General features: G+C 40.1%; 1 protein-coding gene across 7 annotated transcripts in view; it reads right to left on the bottom strand.

The window, feature by feature from the left end:
- STARD9 (StAR related lipid transfer domain containing 9) overlaps positions 1-18053 on the bottom strand; it is a 140203-nt gene that overhangs the window by 21337 nt on the left and 100813 nt on the right. For 5 of the 7 annotated variants that reach the window (XM_024998192.2, XM_024998193.2, XM_059890711.1 and 2 more), the window contains 6 exons: positions 1586-1703; positions 1324-1445; positions 1063-1127; positions 690-892; positions 461-558; positions 91-249 (listed from right to left, as the gene is read on the bottom strand). In XM_024998192.2, the coding sequence (XP_024853960.1) occupies positions 91-249; positions 461-558; positions 690-892; positions 1063-1127; positions 1324-1445; positions 1586-1703 (765 nt within the window). Of the gene's footprint in view, positions 1-90; positions 250-460; positions 559-689; positions 893-1062; positions 1128-1323; positions 1446-1585; positions 1704-18053 lie in introns of those variants that run through there. The other 2 variants (XM_024998201.2, XM_059890712.1) reach the window with 2 other exon arrangements.

Here is an 18053-nt window from a genome sequence, read left to right as displayed (position 1 = left end):
AAAGGATGTTGAACAGCTTTACAGTAAGCTCCCATGAGGCTGGGGTCAAATCAAGGCATGCTGTGAGACCAGCTGCAGGAGGTGGATCACCTGGGCTAAGTAGATGACTCTGGTGATCTCCTTCCCTTCCACAGTGAGGGGCTGCAGGATCCAGGCGCTGGGCAGGATCTCCCCTCGGACCATCTCCCTGTTGGGTCTCGGCATGGATGCATCATACACAGACTGAGCTGCCATGATAGACAGTTGCCCCTAGAAACAGCAGTGTGAGTTCAGCCTGTGTAATGTGGCTCCACCAGGGACAGGCTCCAGTGCAGGCAGTACCGTGGAAAGACCAGCCTTTGAGGCCCTCCCCACCGCCACACACCATGTCCAATTTGCCCTCCTCCCCACCCAGAGGACGGGATGCCCACAGAGATTGCTTTTCACAACACGCCAGCCCAAGTTCCTCCCACATCTTTACCACCAGCAAGGCAGGCACCTCTTTGGCTTCCACGCAGACACAACAGAAATCCCGTGGCTGCTTCAGTGCACACACGGTGGTATTGCACACCAGATACACTGGAGGGGCAGGGATGCAGAAAGTCAGAAGGTGCCCTGTGACACCCCATCATTGTACAGCCTGACACCCCACTAGACCAAGCCTGAGTACCCAGCCTCCCAAGAGCGCTGCCTCTGTTCCCGGGGCTCACCCAGGTTGATGCTGTTGGTCACCCGCTGGTGCAGCCTTGCTGTCTGGACGGGCTTATGGTACAGGGGCCACAAGGTGGGGTCACTCACAGCTGCCCACACATGAGACAATGGCTGGGACACCACGCCAGCCCCCAGGAAGCCATGCCGGGTAGAAGAGAACATCTTGTAGTACAGCTGCACCTCCTGCTCCTCACCCTGATGGCTGGCAGAGACACCAAGGGTGGGGAAGAAGAGGACGGGGTAAAAACTGAGTTCTAGGGTCACAAAAGAAGAGTTCAGGTGAGGCACTCAAGGAAGCCAGGGTGGAGAAGGCAAAGGAAGAGACAAGGCCACCAGGGCTGCAACAATAAGACACTGTGCAAAGCAACTTACTTCCAGCCGGCTGCTGCCCAGCAGCTGAAGAGGTTGTTCAGGTTATCTGAGCAAGCAGCCATTACCTGGGGACACAGTGACCACACCCAGATTAGTGGGCACAGTTGGTACAAAGCAAGCCCTTGGACGAGTCCCTCAGGCCAGTGTTCCCTGAATTGCCCCTTTTGTAAAGATAGCTGCTGAAGAAGCCCTCGTCTGCCCCGTTCCTCCTCTCTTCCTCCTCCCTCCCCACCGAGCAGAGTCTGCTGCAGGAAACCTCACATCAGCCATAGAGAGGTCCACAATGTGCTTGGCCAAATCCTTGTATGAGGAGGAGAAGGAGGTCCCCAGGCTGGACAGGCTGGACGGGGAACAGCAGCAACTGCCCAAGGCGGCTCTGCGGCCTACAATGAATAGGTGGAGGCTCCTGAGCATCAGGGCCTTGGCGCAGCACCGGCATCCTGAAGGACAGCAACCCCCCAGGATCTAGCAGACCTCAGCCCTGAAGTCCCCACACAAGGCAGGTACCTGCCCCACTACTCACTGTAGGCTAAGCTTTTCCAGGCAGAGCCAGCCAGATTCAGCTGATTGTTCCTCACTGAAGAGCGGCCCCGCACTTCCCCTATCCAGGAGTCTCTGGAATCAGGCAAGTTTGTGTCACCCTGCAGAAGAGAAGATGCTCAGGACCAGAGCCAAGGGAGCAAGAGAGCAGAACACCAGAAAGCCAGTGCGGAATCATCTCTGCCTCTGAACTGCACAGTCTTCAACATAAAGGCTCCAGTGTAAAGGTCATCCCCACTGGGATTACAGGAAGCTGGATGCCCCCAAGAAGGCAGGAGCAATAGAAACCAGTCCCTGGAGAGTTTCCTTGCCCTTCAAGTCACAAGTTCAAGGTTGCTTGTAAAAGAGTTCCAACAGGGATCAGTATAAACTGGGGCCTGAGAGGTACCAGGGGTCACTGGATGAGGGGACCCTCTGCCCACTGAAGCAACTGGAATGAGGCCATGGCTGGAGCTGTGTTTAGTGTGAGCAGCAAACAAAGCCCAACTGGGAGGTGGGATGGGGAGGGAAAGTGATGGGCTGTGAAAAGCTTGACTTTTGGCCCCAGCCCCATGTCCAATGGCTAAGCCCAAGGTTGTAATGTGGAACCAGTTCCAGTCCGGTTACTAAATTGTGTCTTACTCTTTGCAGCCCCATGGACTGCAGCACACCTTGCTTCCCTGCCCTTCACCATCTCCCGGAGTTTGCTCAAACTCATGTCCATTGAGCCAGTGATGCCATCCAACCATCTCATCCTCTGTTGTCTTCTGTCTCCTCCTGCCTTCAATCTTTCCCATCATCAGGAAATTGGGAGCCAGACCCCACCTTTACTGCAAGCAGCTCCTCAATGACACAACCCTTGATTTCCGCCGGATCTAACAGGCACTTACCATCCTACCTCTATCATAAGTTCCTAACTTTGTGCTGCTTTAAACACAAGAAGACGTAAACAGAGGTACTCTGTCTCCATCTTCACCTGCTTTCTTCTTCCTGCAACATCCAGTCTGCTTCAGACTGAGATACTTTGGCACCCTCTTAAGAACTTTTCACTACTGATCACCTTGTTCTTCACTTGTTGCCTCCACCTCTTCCTCTTCACTAGATTCTTCATATGAGCATTTAAGCATGCAAAGATTTCTCCCACCTTTAAAACCTTCCTTTATAGGCATCTTTGCTCTTCATAGACTTGAAAGGACTGTCGCCATTTGCCATCTACTGCCTCCATCCCCTCAGAACCCACTTGCCTGGGTCTAGCGAACAGGTCCCAGTCCACATCTTGCTGAGCACCTCCCTCTCACAGCAGCATTGTTCATAGTAGGCAAAAAGTGGAAACAAACTAAATGTCCATCAACTTATGAATGGACAAATAAATATGATAATCATCCTGTGTGATATTTTTGACCATAAAAAGGAATGAAATTCTGATACATGCTACAGTGTGGATGAACCGTGCGTGGGTTCAAAAAAAGATACACTGGAGTCCTAACTCCTGCTCTCTATAAGTGTAACTGTATTTGGAAATAGGGTCTTTGCAGATGTAATTGAGTTACAATGAGATCCTACTGGATTAGAGTGGGACCTACATCCAATGACAGGTGTCCTTATAAGAAGGCCACATGAAGACATAGGGACAGAGAGGCACAGGGGGAGAAGCCATGTGATGCCAGAGGCAGAGGCTGGAGTGATCCAGTTACAAGCCAGGGACTGCCAGCCACTACCAGAAGCTCAGAAAGAGGCATGGAACTTTAGATTCTTCCCCTAGATTTTCAAAAGCAGCATGGCCCTGTTGACACCATGATTTCACACTCCCAGGGTCAAGAACTCTGGAAGAAGTTTCAGTTGTTTTAAGCCACTCTGTTTATGGTAATTTGTTATATCAACTGTAGGACATCAAGAAACCCTGGAAACATTATGACTGAAAGAAGCCAGTCACAAAGGACCACATATTGTATAATTCCATTTATATGAAATGTCCAGAATACACACATCCATAGAGGCAGGACGTAAGTAGATTATAGGCTTACAAAGAGTTGGGGATCGTGTGTTTGGGAAGTAATAACTAAGAAGGGTAGAGGGTTCCTTTTTGGGGTAATGAAAATATCCCAAAACTGATTGTGTTGATGGATATTCCACTCTGTGAATGTACTAAAAGTCAACAAGTTATAACAACAGCAACAAAAGAATAAATGAACTAAAGGAAGTGCTAAGAAAGGATGGGCATGTTAAAAGGGCATAAGACTCAATCTGAAAGAAAAAGAACTCCAAAAAATAAAATCTGGAACAATCTGGGCAATTAATAATAATAACACTGGATTATAACTCATAGAATGAAATATTTATGAGTCCAAACTGAACAAAATAAATAATTGGATAAATCTAAATAGGGAGAGAAATGATAATACTACCTTAAAGAAATACCAGAAGAATCAATAAATGTAGAAGAAATTAGGGAAATACAAAATTGCCATTAAAACACCACATCAATATTTTTTTTAGGCATACACCAATGGGTGCTAAAATAAGTGGGCAAAAATTTGAGATAAAATAGTATATCTGCATGGTCTCTATCTTTCCCATGATGTTTATTAATTATAAAGAGAAAAATATTAACGTTCAGTGGAGAGATTCTAGCCATTACCATAACTTCAAGGTTAACATCACTAACAAGACATAATGACATCAAGTACCCTCTGAAATACTGAGGATAAGGCATTGCATGGAATATACACCACAGTGCTATTTGTTGTTTCTCTGAAATTCTAAAATAGCCAGTATCCTGCATTTTTCTTTGCTTTGTCTGGCAACCCCAACCGAGAGGACACAGTTTCTGTGGTATTCTTGCCAAAAATGCATAACCACAATCTAATCAAGAGAAAACAGCAGACAAACACATCCTACAAAATTGCTGACCTTGAGACAAGGAAAAACTACGAAATTATCAGTGGAAGAAGGAATTAATTATTTTAAAGGGCAGAAATTAACAAGTTCAAATCAAAACTAACCTGTTAAGATGCTCTGTTTTCATTAAATGTTAAGTTAAAGATTCTCTTGTCTCCATTAAGTTGAATATTTGAGACTGGGGGAAGCATTGATTACTATTCTTTTACAGAAAGGTAAGACTCTTAGGCTGGTATGAGAAAAATCAGGTAAAACTACTATGAAAAGGATGTACTGCTTTTTCATTTTCTATTATCTTCTTTTCATTTCCAGAGTAGATATTTTTAGAACACACTTAGGGAAAAAATAGATGAGTTGTAGATACGTTTGTAAAAGACAAATGGGAGAAAACTGAAAATTAAAAATTTTAAATATGCCATCCCTGAGCCTATTTGTAGTACTTGTAGTCTATTTCTAGGTCTTCTAGAACCTGAAGGAAAAAAAAGGTCTTGACATTAATCAAGGCCTGTGAGGTTTAAATTATTGCCCTATCCACTCTACCTCCATTGTACAAAAACTTTCACAACCAGCCTGGGCAAGATGCAACAGTGTAGTAGTTTTGTATCCAAGGTTACTTCCCCCACAACACTTCAAGCAAAAGAAATGCAGTGGCAATACAAAGTCTGTAGCCTTTCCAATAAAGGTTTGTAAAACAGTTAAAAAAAACAAAAAAACTGACTTCAGAAGAGATGGAAAATCTAAAACAGAGGTTGGCAAACTTTTCTGTAAAGGGTATAGTAAGTATCTAAGGCTTTGTGGACCATTTTAATAGATGCAACGACTTACCTCTATCACTATACCATAAAAGCAACCACAGAGAACACATAAAAAAATGAGAGATGCCATATTCTAGTAAAATGTTATTTACAAAAACAACTGGTGGACCAGATACAGCCAAAGGAGTTTGCTGAACTCTGATCTCAACAGAGCACTTTCCACAGAAGAAATTTTTCAAACAGCTTATCCTGCCAAACACCAGGCCTTGTCATTTTCACAGGATCATTATACTCCATTTTAAAAAATTAGGTAATTCTAAAAATATTTTAATCTCTCATCCCCAATTTCCCTCCCCCACCCACCTTAAATTATCCTGACTTCTTTACATCTTTTTGTTTGTATGTATTCTTACAAAAGGATTGTTTTACATGTATGTAGTTTTAATTTATACAAATTTTAGTTTTAATTTATACAAATAGTAATGTGTTTTACCTCACTGTTTCATAGTGCTTTTCATTCAGTACTTTGCCTAGGTGTTCATCCAATTTGTTAATTCTGACTCTTACACTGAATACAACAGTCCTGGCATAAGTCCTTTTGAAGGAGTTTACCATTACCACCATTACTCCTACCATAGTTTAGCCTCCGGCCAAGCTACATGGGGGAACATAGCCCCACCCATCAACAGAAAACTGGATTAAAGATTTACTGAGCATGGCCCCTCCCATCAGAGCAAGGACCAGATTCCCACACAGCCAGTCCCTCCTATCAGGAAGCTTCCACAAGCCTCTTATCCATCAGAGGGCAGACAGAATGGAAACCACAATTACAGAAAACTAACCAAACTGATGGCAAGAATACACAGAAGAACTGTACAAAAAAGATCTTCACGACCCAGATAATCACGATGGTGTGATCACTCACCTAGAGCCAGACATCCTGGAATGTGAAGTCAAGTGGGACTTAGAAAGCATCACTATGAACAAAGCTACTGGAGGTGATGGAATTCCAGTTGAGCTATTTCAAATCCTGAAAGATGATGCTGTGAAAGTGCTGCACTCAATATGCCAGCAAATTTGGAAAACTCAGCAGTGGCCACAGGACTGGAAAAGGTCAGTTTTCATTCCAATCCCAAAGAAAGGCAATGCCAAAGAATGCTCAAACTACCACACAATTGCACTAATCTCACACACTAGTAAAGTAATGCTCAAAATTCTCCAAGCCAGGCTTCAGCAATACGTGAACCGTGAACTTCCTGATGTTCAAGCTGGTTTTAGAAAAGGCAGAGGAACCAGAGATCAAATTGCCAACATCCGCTGGATCATCGAAAAAGCAAGAGAGTTCCAGAAAAACATCTATTTCTGCTTTATTGACTATGCCAAAGCCTTTGACTGTGTGGATCACAAGAAACTGTGGAAAATTCTGAAAGAGATGGGAATACCAGACCACCTGATCTGCCTCTTGAGAAATTTGTATGCAGGTCAGGAAGCAACAGTTAGAACTGGACATGGAACAACAGACTGGTTCCAAATAGGAAAAGGAGTACATCAAGGCTGTATATTGTCACCCTGCTTATTTAACTTATATGCAGAGTACATCATGAGAAACACTGGGCTGGAAGAAGCACAAGCTGGAATCAAGATTGCTGGGAGAAATGTCAATAACCTCATATATGCAGATGACACCACCCTTACGGCAGAAAGTGAAGAGGAACTAAAAAGCCTCTTGATGAAAGTGAAAGTGGAGAGTGAAAAAGTTAGCTTAAAGCTCAACATTCAGAAAACAAAGATCATGGCATCCGGTCCCATCACTTCATGGGAAATAGATGGGGAAACAGTGGAAACAGTGGCAGACTTTATTTTTTGGGGCTCCAAAATCACTAAAGATGGTGACTGCAGTCATGAAACTAAAAGACGCTTACTTAGTTTAAACATCTTTTAAGCATTTAAAAGACGCTTAGAAGTTATGACCAACCTAGATAGCATATTCAAAAGCAGAGACATTACTTTGCCAACAAAGGTTCGTCTAGTCAAGGCTATGGTTTTTCCTGTGGTCATGTATGGATGTGAGAGTTGTACGGTGAAGAAGGCTGAGCGCTGAAGAATTGATGCTTTTGAACTGTGGTGTTGGAGAAGACTCTTGAGAGTACCTTGGACTCCAAGGAGATCCAACCAGTCCATTCTGAAGGAGATCAGCCCTAGGATTTCTTTGGAAGGAATGATGCTAAAGCTGAAACTCCAGTACTTTGGCCACCTCATGCAAAGAGTTGTCTCATTGGAAAAGACTCTGATGCTGGGAGGGATTGGGGGCAGGAGGAGAAGGGGACGACAGAGGATGAGATGGCTGGATGACATCACTGACTCGATGGATATGAGTCGGGATGAACTCTGGGAGTTGGTGATGGACAGGGAGGCCTGGAGTGCTGTGATTCATGGGGTGGCAAAGAGTCAGTCACGACTGAGCGACTGATCTGAACTGAACCAAACTGATCACTTGGATCACAGCCTTGTCTAACTCAATGAAACTATGAGCCATGCCATGGAGGGTCACCCAAGACGGACAAGTCATGGTAGTGAGTTCTGACAAAACGTGGTCCACTGGAGAAGGGAAAGGCAAACCACTTTAGTATTCCTGCCTTGAGAACCCCAAGGAAAGTATGAAAAGGCAAAAAGATAGGACACTGAAAGACGAACTCCCCAGGTCAGTAGGTACCCAATATTCGACTGGAGAAAAGCAGAGAAGTAGTTCCAGAAAGAATGAAGAGGCTGAGCCAAAGTGAAAATAATGCCCAGTTGTGGATGTGACTGGTGATGGAAGTAAAGTCTGATGCTGTAAAGAACAATATTGCATAGGAACCTGGAATGTTAGGTCCATGAATCAAGGTAAATTTTAAGTGGTCATACGAGAGATGGCAAGAGTGAACATTGACATTTTAGGAATCAGTGAACTAAAATGGACCAGAATGGATGAATTTAACTCAGATGACCATTACATCTACTACTGTGTGCAAGAATCCCTTAGAAGAAATGGATCAGCCCTCATAGTCAACAAAAGAGTCCCAAATGCAGTACTTGGGTGCAATCTTAAAAATGACAGAATGATCTCTGTTCATTTCCAAGGAAAACCATTCAATATCACAGTAATCCAAGTCTATACTCCAACCACTAATGCCAAAGATGCTGAAGTTTAACAGTTCCATGAAGACCTACAAGACCTTCTAGAAACAACACTCAAAAAAGATGTCCTTTTCATCATAGGGGACTGGAATGCAAAAGTAGGAAGTCAAGAGATACCTGGAGTAACAGGCAAGCTTGGCCTTGGAGTACAGAATGAAGCAGGGCAAAGGCTAACAAATTTTGTCAAGAGAACACACTGGTCATAGCAAACACCCTTTTCCAACAACACAAGAGATGCCTGTACACATGGACATCACCAGATGGTCAGTACCAAAATCAGATTGATTATATTCTTTGCAGCCAAAAATGGAGCAGCCCTATAGAGTCAGCAAAAACAAGACCAGGAGCTGACTGTGGCTCAGATCGTGAACTCCTTATTGCAAAATTCAGACTTAATTTGAAGAAAGTAGGGAAAACCAATAAGCCATTGAGGTATGACCTAAATCAAATCCCTTATGATTATACAGTGGAAGTGACAAATAGACTAAAGGGATTAGATCTGATAGACAGAGTGCCTGAAGAACTATGGACAAGGGTTTGTAACACTGTATAGGAGGTGGTGATCAAAACCATTCCCAAGAAAAAGAAATGTAAAAGGCAAAATAGTTGTCTGAGAAGGCCTAACAAATAGCTGAGAAAAGAAGACAAGTGAAAAGCAAAAGAGAAAAGGAAAGATATATCCATTTGAATGCAGAGTTCCAAAGAATAGCAAAGAGAGATAAGAAAGCCTACTTAAGTGAACAGTGCAAAGAAATAGAGGAAAACAATATAATGGGAAAGACTAGAGATCTCTTCAAGAAAATTAGATGTACCAAGGGAACATTTCATGCAAAGATGGGCTCAATAAAGGACAGAAATGGTATGGACCTAACAGAAGCAGAAGAGATTAAGAAGAGGTGGCAAGAATACACAGAACTATACAAAAAAGATCTTAATGACCCAGATAACCATGATGGTGTGATTACTCACCTAGAGACATACATCCTGGAATGTGAAGTTAAGTGGATCTTAGGGGAGCATCACTAGGAATATAGCTAGTGGTGGTGATGGAATTCCAGCTGAGCTATTTCAAATCCTAACAGATGATACTGTGAAAGTGCCAGCAAATCTGGAAAACTCAGCAGTGGCTACAGGACTGGAAAAGGTCAGTTTTCATTCCAATCCCAAAGAAAGGCAATGCCAAAGAATGCTCAAACTACCGCACAATTATCCTCATCTCACATGCTAGCAAAGTAATGTTCAAAATTCTCCAAGCCAGGCTTCAACAGTACGTGAACCGAGAACCTTCAGATGTTCAAGATGCATTTAGAAAAGGCAGAGGAACGAGACATCAAATTGCCAACATCTGCTGGATCACAGAAAAAGCAAAAGAATTCCAGAAAAACATCTACTTCTGCTTCATTGACTATGCCAAAGCCTTTGACTGTGTGAATCACAACAAACTGTGGAAAATTCTTAAATAGATGGGAATACCAGACTACCTTACCTGCCTCCTGAGAAATCTGTATGCAGGTCAAAAATCAACAGTTAGAACTGGACATGGAACAACAGACTGGTTCCTCATTGGGAAAAGTAAGTCAAGGCTGTATATTGCCACCTTGCTTATTTAACTCATACACAGAGTATACCATGTGAAATGCCGGACTGGATGAAGCACAAGCTGAAATCAAGACTGCAGGGGGAAATATCAATAACCTCAAATATGCAGATAATTTGACCCTTATGGCAGAAAGAGAAGAGGAATTAAAGAGCCCCTTGATGAAAGTGAAAGATGAGAGTAAAAATCTGGCTTAAAACTCAGTACTCAAAAAGTAAGATTATGGCATCCAGTCCCATCACTGCATGGCAAATAGATGCAGAACAATGGAAACAGTGACAGAATTTATTTTCTTGGGCTCCAAAATCACTGCAGATGGTGACTGCAGCCATGAAATTAAAAGACGCTTGCTCCTTGGAAGAGAAGCTATGATAAACCTAGATAGCATATTAAAATGCACAGACATTACTTTGCCAACAAAGGTCTGTCTAGTCAAAGCTATGGTTTTTCCAGTGGTCATGTATGGATCTGAGAGTTGCACCATAAAGAAAACTGAACGCCAAAGAATTGATGCTTTTGAACTGTGGTGTTGGTGAAGACTCTTGAGAGTCCCTTGGACAGCAAGGAGATCAAACCAGTCAACCCTAAAGGAAATCAGTCCTGAATATTCATTGGAAGGACTGATGCTAAAGCTAAAGCTCCAATACTTTGGCTACCTGCTGCAAAGAACTGACTCATCTGAAAAGACTCTGATGCTGGGAAAGGTTGAAGGTGGGAGGAGAAGGGAACAACAGAGGATGAGATGGTTGGATGACATCACCGATTCAATGGACATGAGTTTGAGTAAGCTCTGGGAGTTGGTGATGGACAGGAAAGCCTGGCGTGCTGCAGTCCATGGGGTCAGCCAAGAGTTAAGACATGACTGAGCGACTGAACTGACTGACTTTTACATAGTATTACAAATGTGCATTGACCACATCTTATATATCCATGGCATTCTCTCAGTTCAGTTCAGTTCAGTTGCTCAGTCGTGTCCGATTCTTTGCAACTCCATGAATCGCAGCACGCCAGGCCTCCCTGTCCATCACCAACTCCCAGAGTTCACTCAAACTCATGTCCATCGCTACTGGGTTCCAATTCATTATCACTTCAAATAATGCTTTAGGAAATAATTTCATACATGTTCCCTCATAATCTTGGCAAGCACTGCTGGGTCATAAGACTTTATAAGGTTCCTACGTCCCCAAGACCTGGCATCATCTGACTTTAATCTGACAATTCAATAGGAGTAAACATTTCCATTATCTTTGTAACTATTCCTAAACATTGAAAAAGAAAATTTCAACCTTTTTTTTTCTATGAAAAGTATAACATTGATACAAAAATCTGAAATATACTGTAAAAACAAAAACTACAGGAAAAAAATTCATTAAATACTGACACAAAATTCTGAATACAATATTAGCAAACAGACTCTGAATGTACATTAAAAGAAGATATCCTACGTATAAGTATATAAAGTATTATAAGAATGTATGAATTAATTATTAGCCCCCAGATCTTTAAACACTCATCTCTAGAGACTCTGAAATAACCTTCTGGATAAGAATACTCTATAAAATAGTAATAGATAAATGCTTCCTTAGTATTGCAAAATACATCTGTTTCAGCTCAAATGTTAGCGTTCAGCTTAAATGAAGGAAATTCCTGAAGAATTCCCACTAAAGCCTGAAATAAGAGATGAGGATGTTTACTGTCATCACTATTATTTTATTTATGCTGGGACATAAGGTTCATTCGGAGAAGGCAATGGCACCCCACTCCAGTACTCTTGCTTGAAAAATCCCATGGACGGAGGACCCTGGTAGGCTACAGTCCATGGGGTCGCTAAGAGTCAGACATGACTGAGCGACTTCACTTTCACTTTTCACTTTCATGCATTGGAGAAGGAAATGGCAGCCCACTCCAGTGTTCTTGCCTGGGGAATCCCAGGGATGGGGGAGCCTGGTGGGCTTCCGTCTATGGGGTCACACAGAGTCGGACACAACTGCAGCAACTTAGCAGTAGCATTAGGTTCATTCAATTAGAAAAGAAGAAGAAAATAGTGGTTCAAAAATTAGAAAACAAATGGTCAAATGATCACTATTTGCAGAGGATGTGGTTGTATATCTTAAAAAAAAAAATCAAGGGCACAGCTTCACAATATGGTAAGCACTAACCACATATGTTTACTGACCATGTGAAATGTGGCTAGTGTGACTTAACTGAAATTTTAACATAATTAAATTAAGCTACCTGTGTTAGTGACTACTGTATAAATGTACACCTAGAGAATCAGTCAAAAAACAGTATGGGCACAAAATTAACACACAGCATTCAACTTAACTTTCATAAACACAAGAAAACAACCAGACAAGAAGACATAAAGGAAGAAGAAACCTATTTATAACAGAAATAAAAAAGATAAAGTAAGAAGAAATCTGATATGTAATTTTAGAGACACATGAAGGGAAACTTTTAAATCATAAAAAGGACTGAACCTTCTATATTCTTGGTTAGGAAATTACACAGGATAAGATGTGATTTTTCTATAAGTTGATTTATAAATCTAATATAGCCCCATTAAAAATACTAAGAAGTTTTTATAATTGAGCTAAACAAGCTAATCCTAACTTTCATGTAAAAGCAAACAAGAAGGAATATATTACAGAGCTTCAGAGTTGGTGAACATGTGATTTGGGGAGGGTGGTGTTTGTGATTTGAAATTACATAATAGAGTAGCACAGGAATAAGCTTGTGGTAGGAGGGAGAATTTAAATTTTACTCTATTCAACAATCATTATGGGGAGGAGACAAGATGGTGGAGTAGAAGGACTTAACCTTACCTCCTCTCTCAAAACACCAAAATCACACCTGCTGAACAATCATCAATAAAAGACTGACATATAAGACCAGATGAACTTAATTTATAGAACATTTCATCCAAAAGCAGCTGAATACACATTCTTCTCAAGTGTATACAGAACCTTCTCCAGGGCCACAAAGCAAACCTTTGCAAATTTAAGAAAACTGAAATCATATCAAGCATCTTTTCTGACCATAATACTGAGATTAGAAATCAACTACAAGGAAAAAAAACTGTAAAAAACACAAACACATGAAGGCTAAACAATATTATTCAGTGACCAATGGATTCCTGATGAAATTAAAGAGGAAATAAAAAAATACCTAGAGACAAATGAAAATGATCCAAAACCTTTGGGATGCAGAAAAAGCAGTTCTAAGAGGGAAATTTATAGCAATAAAATCTCACCTTAGGAAATGAAAAATCTCAACAACCTTATCTTACACCTAAAGCAACTAGAGGAAGAACAAACAAAACCTAAAGTTAGCAGAAGGAAAGAAATCACAAAGATCAGAGCAGAAATAAAACAATAGAAAAGATCAACGAAACTAAATGCTGGTTCTTTGAAAAAGAGAAACAAAAATGACAAACCTTTAGCCAGACTCAACCAGAAAAAAAGGGAAAGGACTCAAATCAATGAAGTTAGAAATGAAAAAGAAGTTATAATTACAAAAATAGAAAGGATCATAAGAGACTACTACAAGCAACTATATGCCAATAAAATGGACAAATTCTTAGAATGGTACAATCTTCCAAGACTGAACTAGGAAGAAACAGAAAATATGAGCCAGACCAATCACAAGTACTGACATTGAAACCGTGACTTAAAAACTCCCAACAAACCAAAGTCCAGGAGCAGATGGCTTCACAGGCAAATTCTATCAAACATCTAGATAAGACTTAACATCTATCATTCTGAAGCTATTTTTAAAAATTTCAGAGGAAGGAACACTCCCAAACATTCTATGAGGCCACCATCACCCTGATAACCAAAATCAAAGACATCACAAAAAAAGAAAATTACAAGCCAATAACACTGATAAACACAGATGCAAAAATCTTCAACAAATACTAGCAAAACTAATCTAACAATAGTATCATTAAAGGATCATATACCATGATCAAGTAGAATTTATCCCAGGGCTGCAAAGATTTTTCAATATCCAGAAATTGATCAGTGTGATACACCACATTAATCAGTTGAAGAATACAAACCATATGATCATCTCAACAGGTACAGAAAAAGCTTTTGACAAAATTCAACACCCATTTGTGATTAAAAAAAAACTCTCCAGAAAGTGGGCATAGAGGGAACCTATCATAACATAATAAGACCATATAGGATAAACCTACAGCTAACATCATAGTCAATGACAAAAAGTTGAAAGCATTTCCTCTAAGATCAGGAACAAGATAAGGATGTACATTCTTACCACTTTTATTTAACATAATTTTGGAAGCCCTAGCAATAGCAATCAGAGAAAAGAGACACCGATGTATAGATCAGTCTTATGGACTCTGTGGGAGAGGGAGAGGGTGGGGAGATTTGGGAGAATAGCATTGAAACATGTATAATATCATGTATGAAACGAGTCGCCAGTCCAGGTTCGATGCACGGTACTGGATGCTTGGGGCTGGTGCACTGGGACGACCCAGAGGGAGGGGAGGGGAGGGAGGAGGGTGGAGGGTTCAGGATGGGGAACGTGGGTATACCTGTGGTGGATTCATTTCGATATTTGGCAAAACTAATACAATATTGTAAAGTTTAAAAAAAAAAAAAAAGCTAAAAAAAAATAAATAAATAAAAAGAATCGTGATTCCGGAAAAAAAAAAAAAAAGAAGCTGGAAAAATTGAAAAAGTAAAAGAAAAATTGGGAAAGAAGTAAAACTGTCACTGTTTGAAGATGACATGATACTATACATAGAAAATACTAAAGTTGCTACCAGAAAGCTACTACAGCTAAATGAATTTGGTAAGGTTGCAGGATATAAAATTAAAATGCAGAAATCTCTTGCATTTCTACACACTAACAATGAAAAAACAGAAACAAAAGTTAAGGGAACAATTCCATTTACTATCACAGCAAAAAGAAAAAAATAGCTAGGAATATACCTACTTAAGGAGGCAAAAGACCTATACTCTGAAAACTATAAGGTGCTGATGAAGGAAACTGAAGATGATACAAACAGATGAAGAGATATACCATGTTATTAGATTGGAAGAATCAGTATTGTCAAAATGACCATACTAACCAAGGCAATCTACAGATTCAATGCAATCCCTATCAAATTATCAATGGCATTTTTCACAGAACTAGAACAAGAAATTTTAAGGTGTCCACAGTGTATTAGTGACATTCTTTCATTGACAGCTGACATAACTTCGTTTAGAGTGAAATATTTTAAACCAAAAAAGAAAAATCCCCTTTTTAAAAAAGGGGGTTTAAATATTGTTGGCATTCTTATGGTTCCTTTAAATACCCCTGGCTATTCCCAGAGGTTTTTCTTTCTACTTTTTCTTTCCTTTTTCTCATTTGAGTCTTAGCACCCATTTAAGTTATGATGCTTTCAACCTTGATGGTTTGCAAGCTTGCCCAGAAATAAGACCACTGTTGAACTACCACAAATGTATAAATGAATATTTTAATGCCACAATCTTTCCTGTTGCCTGTGGAGTCTCTGCTGAAATGAATCAGGATTCGAGCTCTAAGATGAGACAGAAAATGAAAGCATGTTGTTTGCCAGGACACTGTGGGTTTATATAGATGTGTAACAAGTTGATTTGGAACACTGGAATTTCATTCTTTTCTCTTTTTTTGTAAAGGCAATTAATTAGCCCCAGGAAGGACCCTTCAGTTACGTAAAATTTTGTTTTATGAAATGTCATGGCTGCATTCATAATTTTGTCTTGTTCCAGTCAGTATATACAACTTTCAGAGATCTTGTATTTGGAAAGCTGGAAGGGCCCAGACTTTGAAATAGTGTCTTGTTTTCACTGTTTTTGTTTTGTTTTTGTTTCTGGTTTTGTTTTTTTTTTAACTAAAGCTATATAAAGCTTGTGGATTAAACAGAATAAATTTCTAAATTAAAAAAAAAAAAAAAGAAATTTTAAAATTTGTATGGAAACACAAAAGACCCCGAATAGCCAAAACAATCCTGAAAAGGAAAAATGGAGCAGGAGGAATCAGACTCCCTGACTTCAAATTATACTAAAGCTACAGTAATCAAGCTGTATGGTACTAGCACAAAGATTTATAGATCCATGGGACTGGATAGAGAGCCCAGAAATAAACCCACACACTTGTGGTCAATGAATCTATGACAAAGGAGGCAAGAGTATAAACTGGAGAAAAAATAAACTCTTCAATAACTGGTGCTGGGAAAACTGGCAGCTACAGGTAAAAGAATGTAATTAGAACACTAACACCATACACAAAAATAAATAAAAATGGATTAAAGACCTAAATTTAAGGCTAGATACTATAAAACTCTTAGAGGAAAACATAGGCAGAATACTCTGACATAAACCACACAATATCTTTTTGGATACACCTCCTAGAGTAATGAAAATAAAAACAAAAATAAATAAGAACTAATTAAACTTAAAAATCTTTTGTACAGCAAAGGAAACCATAAACAAAATGAAAAGACAACCTACAGAATGGGAGAAAATATTTGTAAACAAAGTGACTGACCTGGGATTAATCTCCAAAATATACAAACAGCCCATGCAGCTCAATATATTAAAAAAAAAAATCAAAAAATGCTCACAAGACCTAAACAGACATTTCTCCAAAGAAGATAAACAGATGGTCAAAAAGCATATAGAAAGATGCTCAGCATCGCTAATTATCGAATCAATTGAAACTACAATGTGACATCACATCACATCAATCAGAATGGCCATCATCAAAAACTGTATAAACACTAAATGCTGGAGAGGGTGTGGAGAAAAGGGAACCCTCTCTGTTGATGGGAATATAAATTGGTACAATCACTATGGAAAACAGTTGGAGATTCTTTAAAAAGCTAAACATAGAATTATCATATGATCTAGCATTTCTACTCCTGGGCATATATCTGGAGAAAATCATAATTCAAAAACATACACACACCCCAATGTTCACTGCAGCACTGTTTACAATAATAACCAAGACACAAAAGCAACCTAAATGTCCAACAAGTCATGATGGATAAAGAAGACGTGGTTCATATATACAATGGAATATTACTCAGCCATAAAAAAAGAAGGAAATAGAGCCATTTGCAGCAACATGGATGGACCTAGAGATTATCATACTAAGTGAAGTAAGTCAGACAGAGAAGAGACAAATATTGTATGATATCACTTGTATGTGGAATCTAAAAAGATGATACAAATGAACTTATTTACAAAACAGAAACAAAACAACATGCAATAATAGAGAAAAGCACTATTCAGCTGTTTAAAAAAGCACAAGATTTACTGATATAAAACTAAAAAATATTTTTAAGGAAAAAGAGCAGAGAGAAAATGGATACAGTATGCTTCCATTCATGAACTTTACAAAAAGATACACATATTTTTTAAAGATATACATATCCTAACAGATGCACAGGATATCTCTGGAAATATACAGCAAACTGGGATGGATGAATGCTTCTGGGGAGGCAAAAAGGAGACTGAAAGATGCACTTGACGTTCTGTATCTTTGTTACTATTTGAGTACTATTTTTTTTTTACTATGTGAAGTTTTGCTTATAAAAGGCGTAAAAGTTTTGCTTTCAGATTTTATATCCCCAGCCAGATTTCACCTCTGAGCTCCAGATCTGGATCCCAGCTGCCTGATTTTCAACTACTCCCCTGCATTTCTCACAAGTATTTTCAACACAGTCAATACAAAACTAGATGGTGATCTTCCCCTCAAAACCTGTCCCTTCCAGGGCTCCTCGTCACATGGACATCACGAGCCCTTTGAGCCCAAAGTGTGTGTGGTTCTGACTCCTCCCACTCCCTGGCTCCAACTTCCAATCTACCCTGGTGCCTGTGGATTCTCTAGTCAACACATGCACGTCGGCTTCTCCACTTGGACAGTGCCCTGAACCAAGCAACTGTCATCTCTCAGCTTTGTCAGTCATGAGTGGGTCTACCAGGGCTGTTCTTGCCTCTTCTCTGGCACGTTTGTCATTCTCCCCATTAAAAAAATTCAGCAGCAGCTTC

This window comes from Bos taurus, chromosome 10 (assembly GCF_002263795.3).
Source record: "Bos taurus isolate L1 Dominette 01449 registration number 42190680 breed Hereford chromosome 10, ARS-UCD2.0, whole genome shotgun sequence".
Taxonomy (NCBI): Eukaryota; Metazoa; Chordata; class Mammalia; order Artiodactyla; family Bovidae; genus Bos; species Bos taurus.
This window is presented reverse-complemented; position numbering and strand designations above follow the sequence as displayed.